Source organism: Chiloscyllium punctatum, chromosome 11, assembly GCF_047496795.1.
Source record: "Chiloscyllium punctatum isolate Juve2018m chromosome 11, sChiPun1.3, whole genome shotgun sequence".
Lineage (NCBI taxonomy): Eukaryota > Metazoa > Chordata > Chondrichthyes > Orectolobiformes > Hemiscylliidae > Chiloscyllium > Chiloscyllium punctatum.
The window spans coordinates 19,976,665-19,999,495 of NC_092749.1; the positions used below are offsets into that span (position 1 = coordinate 19,976,665).

Sequence of the window (22,831 nt, forward strand, 5' to 3'; positions counted from 1 at the left end):
TCAAACCCTGGCAACATCCTTGTAAATCTTTTCAAGTTTCACAACATCCTTCCGATAGGAAGGAGACTAGAATTGCACGCAGTATTCCAAAAGTTGCCTAATCAATGTCCTGTACAGCCGCAACATGACCTCCCAACTCCTGTACTCGGTACTCTGACCAATAAAGGAAAGCATACCAAATGCCTTCTTCACTAACCTATCGACCTGCGACTCCACTTTCAAGGAGCTATGAACCTGCATTTCAAGGTCTCTTTTCTTCAACAACACTCCCAGGACCTTACCATTAAGTGTATAAGTCCTGCTAAAATTTGCTTTCCCAAAATGCAGCACCTCTCATTTATCTAAACTAAACTCCATCTGCCACTTCTCAGCCCATTGGCCCATCTGATCAAGATCCTGTTGTAATCTGAGGTAACCTTCTTCGCTGTCCACTGCACCTCCAATTTAGGTGTCATCTGCAAACTGACTAACTATAACCTCCTTTGCTCACCATTCTTTGACCTTGACCTTTATCAGTGGGTTGTCAACCCACAAGGATTTCTCTGCACTCTCCAGGAAATGGAGGATGGGGTGGGAGTGGAAAGGCTGATTGACTGAGAACCAGGAATCAACTAGGCTTGTGGCTCTCCAAAGGGAGTGAGGATAGCCCTACTGAGTGACCATCTCTGCGGTGTATAAGCAAGGCAGCTAAAACTGGCAGCAGATCATGCACTGAAACCTCCTTTTAGATTTTAGTTTACTTACAGTGTGGAAACAGGCCCTTCACCCAACTAGTCCACACCGCCCCGCCGAAGCGCAACCCACCTATACCCCTTACCTAACACTACGGGCAATTTAGCCTGGCCAATTCACCTGACCTGCACATTTTTGGACTGTGGGAGGAAACCGGAGCACCCGGAGGAAACCCACGCAGACACGGGGAGAATGTGCAAACTCCACACAGTGGAGGCGGGAATTGAACCCGGGTCTCTGGCGCTGTGAGGCAGCAATGCTAACCACTGTGCCACCATGCCGTCCAAGGCACCTTCTGACCAGAATTGGCAACATTATTTCACTGGGAAACAAAATTCATGGGACTTTCAAAGCCCATGCTGCTGTCATCACAAATTAGGTTCCCTACAGTGTGGAAACAGGCTCTTCGGCCCAACCAGTCCACACCAACCCTCCGAAAAGTAACCCACCCAGAACTATTTCCCTCCGACTAATGCACCTAACACTCTGGGCAATTTAGCATGGCCAATCCACCTGACCTGCACATCTTTGGACTGTGGGAGGAAACCCACGCAGACACGGGGAGAATGTACAAACTCCACACAGACAGTCACATGAGGCTGGAATTGAACCTGGGACCCTGGTGCTGTGGGGCAGCAGTGCTAACCACTGAGCCACCGTGCCACCCCAGTTTAAAATAAAGGCGGACTCTCATACTGTACAATTAGATCAGAAACTCCCTCACAGCAAAGGAGTGAAAATCAGAGAGAAGGTCAGATTGGATATTTCATCAGTGCCCAACTGCCCATTGCAGGCATAACAGACACAGCAGCACCAGTCTCAGTCCGAATGTCAGAATGCTGCATTTTACAAGATTAAACATGCAGAAATAAAATGATTAGGGAACCAAAAAGCTTCCCTTTTTCTGGGCTTAGAACTTTTCTAAGTTGTGCAAGATAGTTTGAATTTGCTGAAGTCGGAAAAGGTGATTTCCATGTATTTAATTGATTATGAAGGTTTGAAATGTGCTCCCTGTGTATATTTCTTGTTTAATAACATATTTTTAAAAGAGAGAATTGCATTTACACAGCAACTTTCAAGAACACTGGCATCCTAGAGAACTTTAGCACCAACTAACTGGTCAGTGTCGTAATGTAGAAGCCCCAGCTGGCAATTTGACCAAAGCAAGCCCTAACAAATATCAACGTGATAATCTGCTGTTGATTGAAGGATAAATATTGATCATGCACCTGGAATAAATCCCATGGTGTTTTTAAAAACCTCAATTTTAACGTCCCATCCAAAAGAACAGTCCCTTGAAAGTGCAGCACTGGAACGCAACCTTGACTGTTAAATATGTTCTTAAACACATAAACGTCTGATTCTGAGATAAGACTGGCCGAAGCTAATGCATGATGCAGTACTGAGAGTGTCAGCTTAAATTTAATTTGGACCAAAGTTGGGTAGGAACATGGAATGGTGGTGTGGTGGTATTGTCACTGAGCTGGTAATCCAGATCCCAGGCTAATGTTCTTAAAGTTATGGATTCAAATTCCACTTCAGAAGTTTGGGATGGACTTGATGGGCTGAATGGCCTGCTTTCACACTGTAGGGATTTTATTACCTCTGTGTGCAGCTGCTAGATTTTAAACTCAATAAATAAAACCTGAGCATGTAAAATCAGCCTTTCTAATGGTAGCCATGATAATCAATCAGCCATCCTTGGGGAAGTGGTAGCATAACTGGTATTGCCACTGGGCTAGTAACCAGAAACCCAGGCTAATGCTCTGGGGTCAGAGATACAGTTCCCCCAATGGCACAAGGTAAATTCTGGGATTAAAAAGGGAGGCTGATGTTGACCATGCTCACTACTCTCCTTGAGGGAGGGAACCTTCCCTCCTTACCCAGTCTGACCTACATGTAAATCCAGAACCAGGGCAAGGAGTTAGGCAATAAACGTTACCTGGTCACTGACGCCCATATACCATGGTCTGGTGTACACATGATTCCATCGCTGAAATCAGTGTAGCAAGCCAATCAGTTCAACAAATACTGCATTCCAGGAAACATTTTTAAAAACAAAAACCTGTTCTGAGTAATAGAGACTGTCATAATATTCATAACTTGATTGACAGATAAATATTGACCACGCACCAAAACTCACATTTTGTTGGAGCACAGAAATGAGTAAAGGATCACCTCTCAAACAGCAAGCTCATTGATATCTGCAGGGTAGGAGTGTGAGTGAAGTGCTAAAGACCCTTATAAATCCTTTAATACCCCTTTAAATAATGGCCTACACACTAATGGACCATGCAAATGGAGGGAATTAAAATGTATCTGGTTATTAACAGTCCTTATGTTCAACACTGATGCTGTTCAGTAAAACAAGTGTTTCTTTCTGTATATCAGTGTGGAACCAATTCACAGAGCCTACAATAAATACAATAGGGATCAAAGTAATCATATATATCACGCCTGGATTTAAGAGGCACATTTCTATTGCACTGAGTTCACAGCTTTAGGAAATTCTCTCACCGTGTATAATAGTCTTTTGTTAAAAATTGAAATTATTCAGCTTTAGCTATGATGGGATTGAACATAGTCAGGCACGATGAAAGCAGATCCTGCAGAATGTATTCTTTCTGATGAGACTGCTGGAATCTGGTCCCTCTTGTGGTCTGTCCATTATTGTCAGCTGGGATGATGCAACTCTACCGTCGCCAGGGCCTTCGATTCCCTTACCTTTCTCCCTAAGCTCCTGTAATACCCATCACAGATTGTGTTTAAATAGCATTGCTGCTGTTGGGAAACACCCCAAGGCTTAGTCATGGGTCATGGGTTTGCATCCCACCTCAGCACCTTTTACAAACAGGGAATTATCTATATACTTCCACTGAATGGTGACCGTGACAACTGTCACTGATTTTTGTAAAGACTGTCTGGTTTGCTGCTGTCTCATTGGGAAGGCAATGTGTTATTCTTACCTATATCTGTTTCCATGCTGTACATCTCTATGAGCCGATGTGACTCCAAGCCCACTGCAGTGTAGTTGACTCTCAACTATCTTCTGAAAATGCTGAGCAAGCCATTTGGTTCCGTCAATTAGAGATGGGCAACCAATCATGGCCTTGACAATGACGCTCACATCGCATCAAAGATAAGGAGGACAGCTTTTCTAAATTCGTAGAATCAATACAGTGTGGAAGCAGGCCATTCAGCCCATCGAGTTTACACCAATCCTCCAAAGAGCATTGCACATCCCTGCACACTATGGGGAATTTCCCATGGACAATCCACCTAACCTGCACATCTTTGGACTGTGGGAGAAAACCCAAGCAGACATGGAGAGAACGTGCAGACTCCACACGGACAGTCGACCAAGGATGGAATTGAACCCGGTCCCTGGTGCTGTGAGGTAGCAGTGCTAACCACTCAGCCTTCTAATTCATAGGATGTGGGTGTCACTGGTTAGCCCAACATTTATTGCTCATACCTAATTGCTGAGAGTTAACAGTCATCCACATTGCTGTGGATATGGAGTCACATGTAGGCCAGGCCATATAAGGAAGGCAGATTTCCTTCCCTGAAGGGCATTAGCAAACCAAGTGTTTTTTTTAAATGGCAATCAACAGTGGCTACATGGTCAACATTACAACACCTTTTAATTCCAGACTTTTTTTATTGAATTCAAATTTCACGAATTGCCATGATGGGATTCACATCCAAGTCCTCAAAGCATGACAGTGGCTTTGTGGGTTTCCTCTGGGTGCTCTGGTTCCCTTTCAGAGTCCAAAGATGTGCAGGTTAGGTGGATTTGCCATGCTAAGTTGCCCATAGTATCCAAGGATGTATCGGTTAGGTGGGTTAGCCATGGAGAAGTTTAGAGCAGGGTGGGATGCTCTTTGGAGGGTAATTGTGGACTTGATGGGCCGAATGGCCTGCTTCCACACTGACGGGATACTATGAATAAAAGCTATGTCAATAAAGTAAGGCATACCTTAAAGCAAAGCAGAGAGAATGAGGTTTAGGGGAGGGAAATCCAGTGCTTGGAGTCCAGGCATCTGAAGCCAAGGATACCATTGGTGAAGTGATTAAAATGGGGCTTTCTCACAAGGTGTGGTTTGATGAGCTAGGGGTCTTGGAAGGTTGAGGGTCAGAACAACATAAGGAAGGGCCGTTGGAGAGAATTGAAAACAAGGCTCATAATTATGGAATCAAACTTGTGTTTGACCAGAAATTATATGGAGGTCAGCAAGCACAAGGTTGATTGGTTTAAGTACATGGTGTAATTTAGGATTTGGACAGCAGAATTTTGAATCACCTTTTAAGTTTTAACGTTTACACCTCAACAACTTTGGGATATTGAGTTTAAAGACCCGCAGGAGAGGTGAGGTTCTGAAGCTGAGAAAAGGCAGATTCAGTGATGGCGTGAACTTGTGGCCATTAGCTCACCTCAAAGTTAAGTCTGATGTCAGGGAGAGGATTGGAGCCGGGAGCTGGGGAACAGAGTTTGGAGGGGAGACTAGAAAGGAATAATGGTGTTCCATCTTCCCAATATTTAATAGGAAGAAATGACTCCAGAAAGGCATGTAGAACTCACTGCATTGTACACAAGAGGTAGGATCCATATGCGGTCCCTGTTTTCTGCTGCAGTGATAAAGCTGGATCCACATAGCCTCAGATGCCCCTGACTGGGGAGCAGGAAACCTGACTGGGAGCCAGTGATCCACCAGGAAAGATTTGACCCGTTGACCCGAGGTGAGCATGAGGTTCAGCTGGGATGCCCTCAGAGTCAGATGGCAGCAGTTACCCAGGATGCGTTCAGATGAATGGCAATGGCGATGAGGTCTGGAGACAGTAATGAGGCACAATAAGAGGAAACCTAACTCTTCCTGTGTTACACGGAGAAATACTGGCCTTGAGGCCAGGCTTGGGAAAACGTGCAGGGGAAAGAATAGACAAATGGTACGTTAGAAGTGGGTAGCACTTTTCAAAGAGCCAGGAGAGTGACTTAATGAGCTGAACGGCCTCCTTTGTAGCCGTGTTACTCCAAGACCTTGCAGCTCTCTCTATGGATGTGTTTGTGGTGTTTGCAGCTCTGATAGCAGTCCTCAAGATGATACAGCTCCTGAGGATGATTTATATTTTTGGAAAGCCATGCCCTAGAGCACCTCCTGCCCTTTGGCCCTTTGTAAACACCTGCTTTGAAATGAATATATCAAATGAGATCCCAATAAAATCTGTACAATTACTTGAACATGACTCAAAGGAATGGGATTAGGATAGCTGAACAAATGATAAACACAACAACCATTTCTGCCAAAGCCCCCTTCTCCCAGTAAACTGCTCTTGATTTCTCTTCTACCTTTCTACATATTTTCATTCTTCAATGGGATGTGGGCATTGCTGGCTGGCTCCATTTCTTGGAGTCGAGGTACCCCTGCCCTGCTGTTCAGGAGAAGGGAAGATGATGTATGTCTAAGTCAGGATGGTGAGTGCTGAGGGGGGTACCTGCAGGGATTGGCATTCCCAATGTGTCTGCTGCCTTTGTCCTTCCGGTCAGTAGAGGGCCGAGGTTTGGGGGACACACAAACCTCCAAACCCCAACTCAGCTTCTTGCCCGTATGGAACAGAGTCCACAGGTTGCCACTTATTTCAGAATCCATCCGACTGGAGTGGGAACAAGACATCCTCAATCCTGAGGGACAGGCTGAGAGGAGAAGGAAGATGCAAGCAGAGACATTTTGGGATGAATATTCGGGGAAGGGAGTGGTCACTGAATATTCGGGGAAGGGAGTGGAATTGATGTAAGAGGATCTCCTCATGACGCTGAATGTTATCTCATTTGGAGTGTGCACTTGTGACATCAAAGTGCCTGTCATCACAAAATAGCAATCTTACATTGTTGTCCTGTGTTCCCATCTACAATCTACTCTTTATTTCAGATTTCCAACATCTGCACTATTTTACACTTGTGTCCCATTTTCTGTCATCTTCATGGGGAGCCTGACATTTTCTGTTTAGCCCGGGGGAAGCACCAGTGGCTACAGCCCAGTTGTATTTTTCTACGATTGGGCAGCATGGTGCCTCAGCATTGCTCCCTCACTACGCCAGGGATCCAGGTTCGATTCCGGCCTCGGGCAGCTGTCTTTGTGGTGTTTGCATGTTCTCCCCGTGTCTTTGCAGGTTTCCTTTGGGTACTCCGGTTCCCTCCCACAATCCAAAGATGTCCAAGTTAGATGGATTGACCATGCTAAATTGCCCATTGTGTCCAGGGATGTTTAGGTTAGGTGGTTTAGCCATGGGAAATGCAGGGATACAGGGATAGGGTAGGGGGTTGTATCTGGGTGAGATGCACTTTGGAGGGTCAGTGTGGATTCAGTAGGCTGAATGGCCTCCTCCCACACTGTGGGGATTCTATGATTCTCTGAACCAAAGCCCAAACCCAGCAGCCCCAATGTCACCACATCAATGAGCTCAACACAGGCCAGGGGTTCAGGTATAGCTCATGGCTTGTCATAGAATCATACATCACAGAAACAGACCCTTCAGTCCAACTCATCAGTGGGTACCAGATGTGCTATATTAATCTAGTCCCATTTGCCAGCATTTGGCCCATATCCCTCTAAACCCTTCCTATCATATACCCATGCCTTTTAAATGTTGTGATTGTACCCACCTCCTCGAGCAGCACATTCCAGACGTGCAGCACCCTCTGTGTGAAAATGTTGCCCGTCTAGGTTTGGACTTCCATACCCCGGGAAAAAGATCTTAACTATTCGCCCTATCCATGGCCCTCATGAGTTTATAAACCTCTATAAAGTCACCCCTCAGCCTCCGACGATCCAGGGAAAATAGCCCTAACCTATTCAGCCTCTCCCTTTAGCTCAAACTGTCCAACCTTGGCAACATCCTTGTAAATCTTTTCTGAACCCTTTCAAGTTTCACAACATCTTTTCATATTGCGTTCAACCAGAGTTGGATGCAGTATTCCACAAGTGGCCTTACCAATGTCCTGTACAGCCACAACATGACCTCCCAACTCCCATACACAAGGCACTGACCAGTGAAGGTAACCATGCCAAATGCTTTCTTCACCACCTTATGCACCTGTGACTCCACTTTCAAGGAACTATGCACCTGCACCCCCTACTTCTCTTTGTTCAGCAACACTCCCCAGGTCCCCACCATTAACTGTGTAAGTCCTTGGCTCTGACTCCGAAGGCTATGGGTTCAAGTCCTACTCAATCTGTAATCTGGGCCATACCTTCAGTACCGTCCTGAGGGAGTGCTGCTCTGACAGAATTCCAAGTGAGACATTGAACCAAAATATTGTTTGCTATCTCACTGGATAGAAAAAAAAAATCCCTTGGAGTTATTCAGAGGGGAGTTGGAAGAGGATTTCTCTCTGATGATGTGTCCATCAACCAACACCTAAAACAAGATGTTGTAAAGCTGTGCTTACATTGTGACTGCCAAGTTACAGCACTTCAAAACAGAACAACACTGGAATATTCTGATGCTGCGAATAATGATTGGAGTTTCTTCCCTGTGTCACTGAGAAAGTCCTGAGCTGCATAAAATGATGACGGTGTCTGGTTGTAGAGTGGAGAGGAAGAGTTCATTTCCCTTAGTGTAGAGGTCATTAACCAGGATGTAGGTTTGAAGTGATTGGTTGAACGACTAGAGAGAGGGAATTGAGAAGTAATTTATTTTTAAATCATAGAAGGTCTGAAGCTCACTGCTTAGATTAGATTAGATTCCCTGCAGTGTAGAAACAGGCCATTTGGCCCAACAAGCCCACATTGACCCCCCGAAGAGCAACCCGCCCAGACCCATTCTCATACCCTATACTTACCCCTGACTAATGCACCTAACACTATGGGCAATTTAGTATGGCCAATTCACCTGAACTGCACATCCTTGGACTATGAGAGGACTATGCAGATGCTGGAGATCAGAGCTGAAAATGTGTTGCTGGAAAATCGCAGCAGGTCAGGCAGCATCCAAGGAGTAGGAGAATCGACGTTTCAGGCATGAGCCCTTCTTCAGAAATGAGGAAAGTGTGTCCAGCAGGTTAAGATAAAAGGTAGGGAGGAGGAACTTGGGGGATCCAAGGAGCAGGAGAATTGACTCCGCCGCATCTGCTCCCAGGAGGACCAGTTCCAATACCGTACAACCCAGATGGCCTCCTTCTTCAAAGACCGCAATTTCCCCCCAGACATGATCGACGATGCTCTCCACCGCATCTCCTCCACTTCCCACTCCTCCATCGTGGAGCCCCGCCCCTCCAATCGCCACCAGGACAGAACCCCACTGGTCCTCACCTACCACCCCACCAACCTCCATATACATCATATCATCCGTCGTCATTTCCGCCACCTCCAAACGGACCCCACCACCAGGGATATATTTCCCTCCCCTCCCCTATCAGCATTCCGAAAAGACCACTCCGTCCGTGACTCCCTCATCAGGTCCACACCCCCCACCAACCCAACCTCCACTCCCGGCACCTTCCCCTGCAACTGCAAGAAATGCAAAACTTGCGCCCACACCTCCCCCCTTACTTCCCTCCAAGGCCTCAAGGGATACTTCTATATCCGCCACAAATTCACCTGCACTTCCACACACATCATTTACTGCACCCGCTGCGGCCTCCTGTATATTGGGGAGACAGGCCGCCTACTTGCGGAACGTTTCAGAGAACACCTCTGGGACACCCGGACCAACCAACTCAACCGCTCCGTGGCTCAACACTTTAACTCCCCCTCCCACTCCACCAAGGACATGCAGGTCCTTGGACTCCTCCATCGCCAGACCATGGCAACACGACGGCTGGAGGAAGAGCGCCTCATCTTCTGCCTAGGAACCCTCCAACCACAAGGGATGAACTCAGATTTCTCCAGTTTCCTCATTTCCCCTCCCCCCACCATGTCTCAGTCCCAACCCTCGAACTCAGCACCACCTTCCTAACCTGCAATCTTCTTCCTGACCTCTCTGCCCCCACCCCCACTCCGGCCTATCACCCTCACCTTGACCTCCTTCCACCAATCGCATTTCCAACGCCCCTCCCCCAAGTCCCTCCTCCCTATCTTTTATCTTAGCCTGCTGGACACACTTTCCTCATTCCTGAAGAAGGCCTCATGCCCGAAACGTCGATTCACTATGAGAGGCAACCGGAGCACCCGGAGGAGACCCACGCAGACACAGGGAGAATGTGCACACTCCACACAGACAGTCGCTCGAGGCTGGAATCGAACCCAGGTCCCTGGCGCCATGAAGCAGTAATGCTAACCACTGAGCCACCGTGCTACCCGCCTGTGTCGCTTGGAAGGGTGTTAGGTCCAGAAAACCCCTTGTTACATTAGAGAAGAAACACTTGGATATACTTGAAGTCCTGTCACTTGCAATTTGATAAGGAAAGAGAAGGAAGTATAATGTCAGGTGCGGCTCCTCAAAAACAGGGGAGGCCCCTCAAAAATAGAGAGGGGGCAGGGAGTTACTTAAAAAAGAAACTCGGAGGGCAAAGAGGTATCACAAAATATCCTTGGCAGATTGGATCATTGAAAGCCCAAGGCTTTTGGTAAGTATATTAAGAGTAAGAGGATTACCAGGGAATGGGTGGGACACATGAGAGACCAAACTGGCAACCAGTGCTTGGAGCCTGAGGACATGGGTGAGGTCTTAAATGAATACTTCTCATCTGTATTCGCGGGGGAGAAAGACATTTCATCCAGGGATTTCAGTTGAGATGGTGAGGTTATAGAGCATTTTAAGATTAATAAGGAGGAGATATCAGATGTTTTAGGAGGTGTAAAGATGCGTAAATCCCCAGGGCCTGATGAGATGTATCCCAGGCTGCTCTGGGAAGCAAGGGAGGAGATTGCTGGGGCCCCGATAGATATATTTAATACTTCACTGGCCACTGGTGACATTCCAGCTGACTGGAGGATAGCTAATGTGGTTCCATTATTCACGAATGGCAGCAGCAATATGCCAGGTAATTACGGACCAGTTAGTCTGACAGTTAGGGAAAGGATTATTCAACACTTGGAAAAGCAGGGAATTATGGGGTAAAGTCAGCACAGATTTGTTAAGGTGAGATATAGAATTGAACGATTTATTGTCCCTTGTATTCTAAGTGAATAATACAGTGAAAAATTTCAACTGTCTCCACAATCCAGTGCAATTTTGAATAGCTTAAAAATAAAAGAATAAAAAGATATAGTTGAAAGAGAGTCCATCTTTGTTTCACTGCCTCTGGGAGGAGTTCTGAGCTGGATCACCATCGACACCTGTGCCACCATCTCCTCTTAACCGCCTTGTGCCAGACCCGTCAACGTCGGAGTCACCAATCTTCAGGCGCCATCGGTTCACCCCTTGACCAACCTTGCCAGTGCCGGTGCCGGATCCCGTGTTGGACCCACAATTGTCCCACAGCCCGGAGCTCCTGGCTCCATTTCTGCTGCTGCCTCAGCACTAATCAGGAAACCAGGACATTCCACCGCCATATCGCTCTCTGACTCTGGGCCAACCACAACCAGGACATTCCACTGCCATATCGCTCCCTGACTCCAGGCCTACCTCAACCAATTACTGACAAATTTAATTGCGTCTTTTAAAAAGGTGACTGAATATATTGATGAAGATGGTGCGGTTGATGCGGTTTACATAGATTTCAGCAAGGCCTTTGACAAGGTCCCAATGGAAAGCTGGTCCAAAGTGTAAAAATCCATGGCAAGTTAGTAAATTGGATCTAAAGTTGGCTTCCAAACTGGAGGCTATGGTGGAGGTTTGTTTTCATAAGCCTGTGACTAGTGGTGGACCACGGCAATTAGGGCTGGGACTCTTGCTGTTTTTTTATCTGCATATGACTTGGATGTGAACGTATAAAGTAAAATGGATAGTTTTGCAAAAATTGATGATGTTTGATAGAGAGGAGTTTAGTCTGAGGCTGCAGTTTGCTTTTTTTCAGCTAGTAAATTGGACAGAGCGAATTTTATTCTGATAAGTGTTAGATGATGCATTTTGGGAGGTCCAGTAAGGAAAGGACATACACAATGAATGGTATGTCCCGAGGGAGTACTGAGGAACAAAGAGAGCTTCGCATACAAGTCCATAGATCCCTGAAGGTGTCAGCACAGATAGACAGGATGATGAAGAAGGCATACAGAATGCTTGTCTTCATTAGGCAGGGCATAGAAAATAGGAGCGAGGAGGTCTTGCTACAACTTCATAAAACATTGATGAGGCCACAGATAGAACGTGCAGTTCCCGTCGCCACACTGTCGGAAGTATGCGATCGTACTGGAGAGGAGATTCACCAGGATATTTCCGGGGAGGAAATGTCTTATTTATGAAGAGAAACTGGAAAGGCTGGGTTTGTTTTTGCTGGAGCAGAGGAGGTTGAGAGGGAATCTGATTGAAGTATACAGCATTATGAGAGGAATAAACTGAGTAGATTGTGAGAATCTTTTCCTCATGGCAGATGTGTCCAAGACCAGAGGGCATAAGTTTGAGGTAAAGAGTAAATGGTTTAGGTCTGAGAACATCTTTATTCAACCAAAGGATGGTAAAGGTATGGAATGTGCTGCTTAAGAGGTTGGTGGAGGCAAGTACTGTCACAACCTTTAAGGAGTATCTGTGTGAGCACTTTAAATGCCAGGACATAGGAGGGTGTGGACCAACTGCAGGGATTGGTGTAGTTTGATATTTGTGTGTCAACATAGAGATGGTGAGCCAAAGGGCCTGTTTCTATGCTGTATATCTCTTTGACAATATATATCAAGAGCTAGAGAATGTGACTAAGTAGAGAGTGGGATTAATTTGAACAATGGCATTAATTTGAATAGTGAAATTAATTTGGACAGTGGGATTAATTTGGACAATGGCATTAATTTGGACAGTGGGATTAATTTGGACAATGGCATAAATTTGGACAGTGGGATTAATTTGGACAATGGCATTAATTTGGACAGTGGGATTAATTTGGACAGTGGGATTAATTTGGACAGTGGAATTACAGTGGCCAGAGCATTCTGTAGTCAGCAAAGGCATGAACATTCCACCAGCCTCCTCCTGTGCTATAAATAATCTATTTGTCTTGAAAGAGGTCATGAAAGATGCTATATAAATGCAAGTATTTTTTAACTTTCTGCCTGGTTTGTACAGCTCAATCACTCCCTCACTGAGCTCCTCAGCTTGAGTACCTTTCTGCCAACCTTGCAAGTTCAGAGTGGTTTAAATAGACTCCCTCTGCAGATTGTTTTGTCTGTCTGGGCATGTGTAGAATTTGCCTTCCCTCCACCCGGCCACCGAAGGTCTTCAAACCCAGGGTGTTTAGATTGAGGATCTGCTTCATATGAGGCAGTAAAGTTCTGATTTATTTTAAGTGTTATCACTCCATACCTGAGTGTTGATGAATCAGATCCTGGCTGATAAACTGTCATAAGTACTCTCCATTTCAATCACGAACCAGTGAAAGTGAAGCTGTTGTAACAGTGCGTTGTGTTATCACTCAACGACAGACAGGCTCCAGCATCTTTGAAGAGGGTGCAGTGGTGTTTGATCTAATTATGTCGACTCGATGCAGCAGGGCTCTGAGCTTCTGGAGTACCACTGGCTGTTGGTGTGAGGGAGGTGAGGGGAAGGGGAGGGAGGAGAAAGGAGGTAAGTGGGGAATCACATGAATATGAACCCTTTGCATTGAGCAGCATTCTTACATTGTCACCCTGTGTTCCCATCCTCAATCCTATTGTTTCCATCCATTTCTCTCGATGTTTTACATTGTTTTGCATGTTGTTGTACTGACACTGAAACTGCTGGTAAATATTGCATCCATTGGACAGTGGCGCATGTCTCTATCATGATGGTAGCTTATCCTGTCATTTACTTCGTGTGTAACATCTACAGCAGGAGTGTCATCCCTTTTATACAAGATCCTGCGCCTTGTAACAGAGGCAGTGCTAAGGTGCCACTTTCCTGACAGGACATTAAACCTAAGGCTGTATCTGCCCTGTCTTGTAGATAGAAATAAAAAATCCCATTAGGGACACTTTAGGAGAAGAGCAGGGGAGTCACAGAATGATATGGTTGTGAAAGAAAGCCATTCAGCCCATTGTGTCTGCACCAGCCTCTCCAGGAGAACAACGTGATTTTAGGCCTTTCTCTGGCCCTTTCCTGGTAACTGTCCGTATTTTTCTACCATGTAATCATCCAACATCTTTTGATTACCTCAATTGAACTTGCCTCCATCATACTCCCAGCTAATGTTTTCCAGATCTGAACCACTCGCATTTTTTTTGTCACATGGTATTTGCTTCTCTTACAAATTATAATAAATCAAATCAAATCTTGTTCTCCATCCTTTCATAAGTGAGACCAGTTTCTCCTTACTTGCTCTGGCCAGACCCCGAATGGTTTTGTATGCTTCTATCAAGCTCCTCTTAGCCTTCTCCCTTGCAAAGGTAGATAGTCCCAACTTCTGCAGTCTATCTTTGACATGCTGGCCAACGTCCATCCCTCATTCAGCACCTAACAATGGGGTCATCCAGTCATTGTCACATTGCCTTTTGCAGGACCCTGCTGCTGGCAAATTCCTTGCATTTTCAGCAGTGATTTTAAAAATATGTTTCACTAGATGTCATGCAGTTCAGGCAGTAGGAAATTGTGAAAAGCAGTGGATAAATGCAAGCCTTTATTCTTTCAATGATGTAACATTTAATCTAATCTAATCTAAAAAGTAATCTAATTTCAACTGGTTCACATATTGAAATGAAATATCAATAACAACCTTAACCAGGTTCATGGGGGGGGGGGGGGGGGGAGGGGGGGGGGGAGGGAGGGAGAGGAAGGTGAGCGGCTTGGAGGGAAATTTATAGGAGGTGGTTGAAATAACGCCATTAAAGCCAGTGTCCCATCACTAAGTCACCCCATTATATACTCATGCGTGACACTGACCCAGCTAGTACACAGCCAGCTCCTAGAGTGAACAAAACCTTGATGCTCCTTTTGTTTTTCCTGGTTATATGTTTAAAATGTTATTAAACAATAAACAGTTTACAAAACAATTAACATTAACAGCTGTATGCAGAGAAACAGCAATTTTACAAAGGAGAGGAGTGGTAAAGCCAGGCCCCGAACCCCACCATTCAACCAGTTTTCAGGGAAGTGAGGACAAACCTCAAAACCCACTTTTCATCATCACAAAACAGTAACAAGCCCATATAAGACAGAGTCTATTTACATTAAAAAAAGTGCATACAATACAGACACCCCAATGTAATCCAGCAAGCCACCCAGCCCTCCCACCTTCTGGCCACTCTAAAGCAGCCCACCCCTAAACCCCTTCTGGCCATGCTCCTGTTTTTTTTTCTCTCACTCCTATTTATTTCTTTTTTTCCTCTATTTTCTTTCTTTTCCCCACATTACCGCCTAACTGCGGTAGTGCTTATTTTTTCCCTCCAGCATCCATGCTGTGTGTGACGCTCCTGCTTCTATCTGTCAGCCAGGGCTCCCTGATTGGACCAGGTTAACAGCCCCAGTCAGAAACCTCGTGTTCTATGAGAGCCGCTTGGCTGACTTTGTTCCAGTCACTACAGTGGTGTTCCAAAGTATCTGCTGTCCTTGTGTCTTTACGTGGATAAAGACCAGGAAGTCTGGAAGGTGCTGCTGAAGGGGGCTTGGTAAGTTGCTGCAGTGCATCTTATAAGTGGTATTCACTGCTGTCACTGTGGATGGAGTGGATGGTCAAGGTAGTAGATGTAGTGCCGGTCAGGTGGGCTGCTTTGTCCTGGATGGTGTCAAACCTCTTGAGTGCACCCATTCCAGGTAAGTGGGGAGTACTCCAACACAACCCTGACTTGTGCCTTGGAGTTGGTGGGGTGGACAGGCTTTGGGGATTCAGGAGGTGACTTTCCTTGTTCCAATAAGGTGGCATAGTGAGAGTTGATCGTGACTAAAAATGCGTTCCTTTTGTTTATTCAAATGAAATTCCAGTTGTTCAGCTGAAAATCTTAATCAGCGGTTGTTATGCTGTGAACTATATTTTGATCATGTCTTTAACAAATTATTTCCAAAAGTTCGATTCAAGGCAAACCCTCTATATTTGGAGAAGGGTTGCAGCTTTTGAGTTCCAGGGAAACGATTATTTTGTAATTAATTGAATTTGCATAGTAAATGAGGCCTAATTAACATAATTCATTAATCCATGATCCCTAATGGCATGACAGTTATTCCATTCAACTTTCTTAAAGATAAGGTGAGCAATTTCTCAGTGTTATAAGGGAAGGTTTAGCAGCTAATTAACTGAATTTACATATGCAGATGAGGGGGTGTTTGGATGACCCGTTAATATGTTCTTTCTCACGCTTTGATGATTTATAGCCTCCTGGTTCAGCTGAAACAAAGTCTTAAAGTATAACTAGGTTAATGGTTCAGTTTTTCAGCTGGAAATAATAGTGGATATTTTAGAATTCACTATCATTCAGAGTGGAAGAGATAGAGCTAGTAGAATCAAATCATGTGCAGTTACACGTCTGTGGAAATCAGGGAATCGCAGTAAGAGATACCCTGTTCTTCCGGAATCTATATGCCATTAAGTGTCTCAGTGAAAAATCTGCAGGATTGTGGGATTTACCTGATTGATGACCACTAGAGATGTCAGGAGACGTTGCTGCTAGTCCATTCCAGTGTATGTGCTTTTTCATTGTGTGATAAGTCTTAAATGTCCACTGAGGTAAGCACAAAGGTCCTGCCTTCTGAACTTTGCCTTTCTCCTGAGGAATGGTGACCCTCAGGTTAAACTCACTGACAGTCACCTCAGTCTGTTCTGTGAGAACAGCCCCACAGTCCTCTGGGACTGTGGCGACTTTATCTAAGTCTCAAATTCCACCAAACAGCCATTTTGGCAGTGAAAATTAGCATTTATAAGTGTGGTGACTGGGTACAATTGCAACATCTAAAAGACATTTGGATAGGTGCATGAACAAGAAAGGTTTGGAGGGATATGGACCAGGAGCAGGCAGGTGGGACTAGTTTAGTTTGGGATTATGTTCAGCATGGACTGGTTGGACCAAAGGGTCTGTTTCCATGCTGTATGACTGTATGGTGCCCCATTCCTTCAATATTTAATCATTGTTTCAGTTAACAAGTTAACTGATTTCTGATTCTCATCTATCTCATGATCCGCTATTTTGTTCCTCCACTTGTTTCAGCTTTCTTTACATGATTTGACAACAAGTTCACTATTTTGACTTCCTGGTTCAGACTCTGTACTGCTCATGAATAATTTTTCAGCCTCCTTATCGAGAGATAGCTAGACAGTTGCTCACCCTGTTTCAAGTGCCAAGTCCATCCCCCTGTCTACACACAGGCTACTGAACTAAATGGCTCAGTTTCTGCAGGGTCCAGAGCAGAGACCCATTGAAAGTTAAAGGACATGTATAAATGTACTGACCAGCTGAGGCACTGACAGGAAAACCCAAGCCAGTACATGTGTGACATGGAGAATACCAACACTTATTTCCTCCCAGGGATTTTACACAGGTCCAAATCTAGACAGCACAGCTTCACCAGAAGCAAAAGGTTCGTTTATGCTGCAACAATGTATCTCCGTCCACAGGAGGCTAATGAAATTCGGCATGTCCACAAGGACTCTGACCAATTTTTATAGATGCACCACTGAAGGTATTCTATCTGGATGCATCACAGCTTGGTTTGGCAAACGCTTTTCCTGACACTGCAAGAAACTACAGAGAGTTGTGAACACAGCCCAGTCCATCGCACAAACCTGTCGCCCATCCATTGACTCCATCTATACTTCCCACAAATTTGGGCAGGCAATGAACAGAAGCAAAGACCCCACCCACCCTGGTTATACTCTCTTCAGCCTCTTCCATTGGGTGGAGGATATAAACGTTTGTCGACACGTGAGAACAGGTTCAAGAACAGCTTGTTCCCCGCTCTTGTTAGATTTCTGAAGGGACGTCTCAAATTTTAAATTTAATGTTGATCACACTCTTAGTGCACAATCTCTGCAGCTGTAACATTGTATTCCTTGCTCTGTTCTATTATCCTCAAGCACTTTGGATGGTATGAGCTGCATGTACTGCACACAAAACAAAACTTTTCACTGTACCTAGGTACATGTGACAATAGTAAATCAAATCAAATGAAAATTGGCTGGTCTTACCTTGAGCTTGGGAAGATTGAGAGGTGATCCATCTGATGTGCTTTGTATTGCTATGAGGATATGACACTGAAGCTGTTTTCTCAGATGGAAAGGTCAGGAATGAGGGGAACATTACGTTACAGTTAAAGCCGAGCCAAGTTTAAGAGGGAATATTAGAAAGCTGTTCTAGTCAGAAAACCGTAGAAAGATCTGGAACTTGGTATCCCAAACCTGTGAAGCTCCATGTCAATAGAAATGTGTCAAAGCCCATGGAGATGTGGGGTTTGTGAGATGCAAGACAGGCTTAAATAACCAAGTGAGGGAGCAGGCCTGAGGCCTGAATGGCCAGTTATTCCAGAGTTAAGGGTTTTGCATAATCTGTCTATGGTGTGCCAAAGTTCCCCTTCCACATGGTGTCCGAATAATTCAGTAGAGAGGCCCTGTTGCTTTGCATTGCGTTAGCCATACTAAAGGTGCCAAATGGGAGAAAGTGAGGTCTGCAGATGCTGGAGATCAGAGTCGAGAGTGTGTGGTGCTGGAAAAGCACAGCAGGTCAGGCAGCATCCGAGGAGCAGGAGAATCGACATTTTGAGCATAAGCCCTTCTCATGCTCCTCGGACGCTGCCTGACCTGCTGAGCTTTACCAGCACCACACTCTCGACTAAGGGTGCCAAATGTTTGGTGCCGAAGTGTGGGTTAAGTTGAGTCTTTCCCTCTGAGTGTGGTAGGCGGTGAGAATTTTCCTGGTATCACTGAAACAACCTTCCATTGTCTTCTCGTCCTTTTCTTGCTTTCCATAAGCCAACCTCTGGTCCAGTGAAAGGTAAGCTTGGTGAAGCCTCTCTTTGAGGTGCACGGGACTCCCTGCCACCCGACATCGCTATGCTTCAGACAGAATGCTGGCAAGGTCCAGTTTGGAGGTGCTTTGTTTCAGCCACATTCAAACAGTCCCTGAGCCCAAGTATTACTCTGTTAAGAGGTTTTAATTCCCTCTGGCCACGCTTCTGTGAGCGACAAAGTTCCTTTCCATGCGGAGTTTGGAATCTCATTGGAATTTGATACCTTCACCTGATGAAATTAAACACTGCGAACGCTGGAAATAGTGTCAGAAAATGCTGGAAAAAGCTCAATGGCAATGGAGTGGAAGCGGGGAGGCAGCCTCTGTGAAGGGAGAAACAGAGCTCTCGGGTCAATGCTGGGTTGAATGTTCCTTCCTCCGTTCCTGTTATAGCTCCCCTATCTCGGGGACAATGGCCACAGCTGTGAGCCTGAAGGGGGTTTGCTTCACTTCCCTACAGTGACCACATTTTCAATTGCAATATCAGTTTCAGTATCACACTGAGTGTATCTCCCATCTTGAGGCATCTACAGGGGCTCCCATCTTTGCCTGAGAGGCTACCGGCTGCTATCCTGGGCTACGGGAAGGCGTGTCTCAATACACTCAGGCCTGACTCAGAACTGAGGCCACAGTCAGCAACTCCTGGGGAAATTCCAATCCCACATTCCTTTCACCTCTCCCTCCTCAGCTGCTGCCAGACCTGCTGAGTTCTTCCAGCATTTTCTGTTTTGAAATGAAACTCAAATGGGTTTTCACATCATGCATTTGAACCCAGGGGTATTCTGCCCCTTACCCACCTCCACCCCAACCCCTCCCCGACTGTACACATCCGCAATGATGCATGATGAGACTTGCATGGGCTGCAGCTGGATTTTGTTTCTCTGGACTCAGAGGTACAATGGCTTCTCGTTTAGGAGCTACAAACGTGTGAGAAGGCAGGGAGTGTGGACTTAACACGCTCAAGGAAGAAATAGAGACATTAGCAGCGTAGGGGTGTGAGGGGGTTCAGCAGTCCTCGACGTTAATAGACCGAGGCTGGCTAGTGAGCTCCAGGACAGTTCTTCAGTTCGCTGTATGTCTGGAGTGAATGCTGTGTGCGATATCCCCTCAAATTCACATTCGGTTCATGTCACTGATGGCAGGGACCATCCTGATTGAAAAGGCACTGTTCTGAGGTAGCCAGGGGACCAATACCTTCAGTAAGTGCATGTGGAATGTTGTGTATCCTCATCCTCAGGCCGTGAGACCAATTGAACGCTATGTTCACGGCCCCTTTGCAGCATCACCATTGATTCTTGCAGGTGATGAAGGCAAAAACTGAGGCATCAATCCATGGAGCAAAGGCAATGTCTAGCTTTTGGCATCATTACATCAGGCTGCATAGCAACACCCTTTGTTTTTTATGTTTGCATGATGTTAGTGAACATGATCTTTGCACCGAAACCTATGTAAAAAGGTAGCAGTGTTGACCAAAACCGTGTTATAGGGTATTTGGTACCACCTGACAGACCTCACTTTACCAGTTTCTCTCTCTCTCTGCCATTTTTCAGGTTCCCAGAGGCGGAGAGTGCTCCCAAGCCTGTCCCCTGATGCAGCATCTCCAGCCCGAAAACCAGTCAACAGCTCCGGGGTCCGCTGGATTGACCTTCGACCTGTGCAGAGGGGCCTGGCTGAACCGTTTGAGATCAAGGTCTACGAGATTGATGATGTGGAACGACTGCAGAGGAGGCGGGCAGCAGACAGCAAGGTTCATTGTTTCTCTCAAGATAGCATGATGCATCATCCCTATAATAGCTCCAATACCACACCCCTCTGTGATATTCAAATTCTCCAATGTTTGCTTGTGCAACTATCAACATACTACCTCAATCCTAACCTCCAATTTTCAGGGCAATTTCTAAATAACTGTTAGAAATTATTCAATCACAGGACATGTGCGTCACTGGCTGGGCCAGCTTTTCTTGCCCACCCCTAGTTTCCCTTGGGAAGGTGGTGGTGAGCTGCCTTCTTGAATCGCTGCGGTCCTTTACGGAGGCAGTTCCACGATTTTGACCCAGTGACACTGAAGGAACGGCAATAAATTTCCAAGTCCTAAGAGATTATCCACTCTGGTGGCAAAAAACAGAAATCCGGGTCATCAACTGAATGGTGGTAGATTGGGAAAGGGAGAGGTGCAATGAGACCTGGGTGCCCTTGGGCACCAGTCATTGAAAGTAAGCCTGTAGGTACAGCAGGCAGTAATGAAGGAGGATGAAACATTTGGCCCTCATCATGAGAGGTTTCGAGTTCAGGAGCTGCAAATATACAGGGCCTTGGTGAGGCCACATCTGGAGTGTTGTGTGCAGGTTTGGTCTCCTTTATCTAAGGAAGGATGTGCTGGCTATTGCGGGAGTGCAAAGAAAGTTTCCCAGACTGAATCCTGGGATGGCAGGTAGAGACTGGATCACTTAGGACTATGTTCACTGGAGTTTAGAAGAATGAGGGGAATCTCATAGAAAGCTGTAAAATTCTAACAGGATTAGACTGGGTAGATGCAGTAAGGATGTTCTCAATGACTGGGGTGGCCAGAACCAGAGATCAGAGTCGAAGGATAAGAGGTGGGCCTTTTAGGATAGAGATGAAAACTTTCTTCACCCAGACAGTGGTGGAACCTGTGGAATTCTCTGCTGGTGAGGCCAAAACATTTAAGACTTTCAAGAAAGATGTAGACGTGGTTCTTAGGGCTAAAGGGATCAAAGGGCATGAGGAAAAAGCAGGGTCTGAGTTGGATAATTAATCATGATCATCTTGAATGGCAGAGCAGACTCAAAGGGCCGAATGGCCTACTCCTGCTCCTTCAGGAAGGTGGGAAAGTAGCTTGAAAGTGAACTTGAAATGGTGGAATTCCCATGTATCTGCTGTCTTTGTTCTTGTCCTTATGGTAGTGTTCATGAGTTTGAAAGGTGTTGTCCAAGGAGCTTCAAGGAGTTGTTGTAGTGAATCTTGTAGATGGCAGACACACTGCTGCTGCTGTAGTGGAGGGACTGGATGTTTGTGAGTGTGGTACCTGTCAATAAGGTTGCTTCGTCCTGGATGGTGTCAATTGTCTTGAGTGTTGTTGAAGCTGTACCCATCCAGGCAAGTTTTTTTTAAAAATTTGCTAATGTGATAAGGATGTCACTGGCTAGGCCATCCCTAAATACCCAGAGGGCAGTTAAGAGTCAACCATGTTGCCATTCTTCAATCTCTTACCTTTTTATCTTTCCAACTTTTCTTGTTCATCTTTATTTTCAGAGAATCCCCACAGTTTGAAGCAGGTCATTCAACCCACTGAGTCCACACCAACCTTTCAAGGAGATCCCACCCAGAACCACTGCCCCCCCCCACCCAACTCTATCCCCATACACTGTATTTCCCATGGTTAGCCCACCTAGCCTACACATCCTTGGACACTGTGCACAATTTAGCATGGCCAGTCCACCTAACCTGCATGACTGTAGACTATGGGAGGAAACTGGAGCACCCGGAGGAAACACACACAGACACTGGGAGAATGTGCAAACTCCACACAGACATTCAGGTGAGGGTGGAATTGAACTGGTTCCGTGGCGCTGTGAGGCAGCAGTGCTAACCACTGAGCCACTGTACCACCCTATGCTACAGTACGTGAACCCTTCCCATCCTCTACTCAACTCTTTACTCCCCACAACAAGCTCCCTCAGGACAATGTTTAGAATGTGGGATATGCTCAAGGTCATGATGGGGTTTTCTGCTTGGGTTGAATTCAGGAATTGAGGGAAAGCATTTGGCTGCAAGCCACTTTGTGTCATAGTGTAGTGTTCATCCCATTGAGTTCATGCCAGTTCCCAATAGAGCAATCCAGTCTGACAGTCCCATTTCCCCATTCTACCCCAGTAACCCTGTTTATTTCCCTCAAGTGCTCATCAAATTTCATTTTGAAATCCTTCATCTTTGCTTCCACTACCCTTTTGCTGGTAGGTTCCAGTTTATTCAAGATTTTAAAAAAAACCTTACCTCATATACTTCCTTGCATCTACCTTTTCCTTGCGGAACATCTGTACCTCCTTAGTCTCTGTCTGATTGTCTACTTTTCTCCCATCCTCAATTGC

The 22,831-nt window shown here is 45.7% G+C and overlaps 1 protein-coding gene across 2 annotated transcripts in view; it reads left to right on the top strand.

Moving 5' to 3' along the window:
* kif26ba (kinesin family member 26Ba) overlaps positions 1 to 22,831 on the top strand; it is a 336,823-nt gene that overhangs the window by 309,521 nt on the left and 4,471 nt on the right. For both annotated transcript variants that reach the window (XM_072580423.1, XM_072580424.1), the window contains one exon: positions 20,273 to 20,469. In XM_072580423.1, the coding sequence (XP_072436524.1) occupies positions 20,273 to 20,469 (197 nt within the window). The remainder of the gene's footprint in view (positions 1 to 20,272; positions 20,470 to 22,831) is intronic.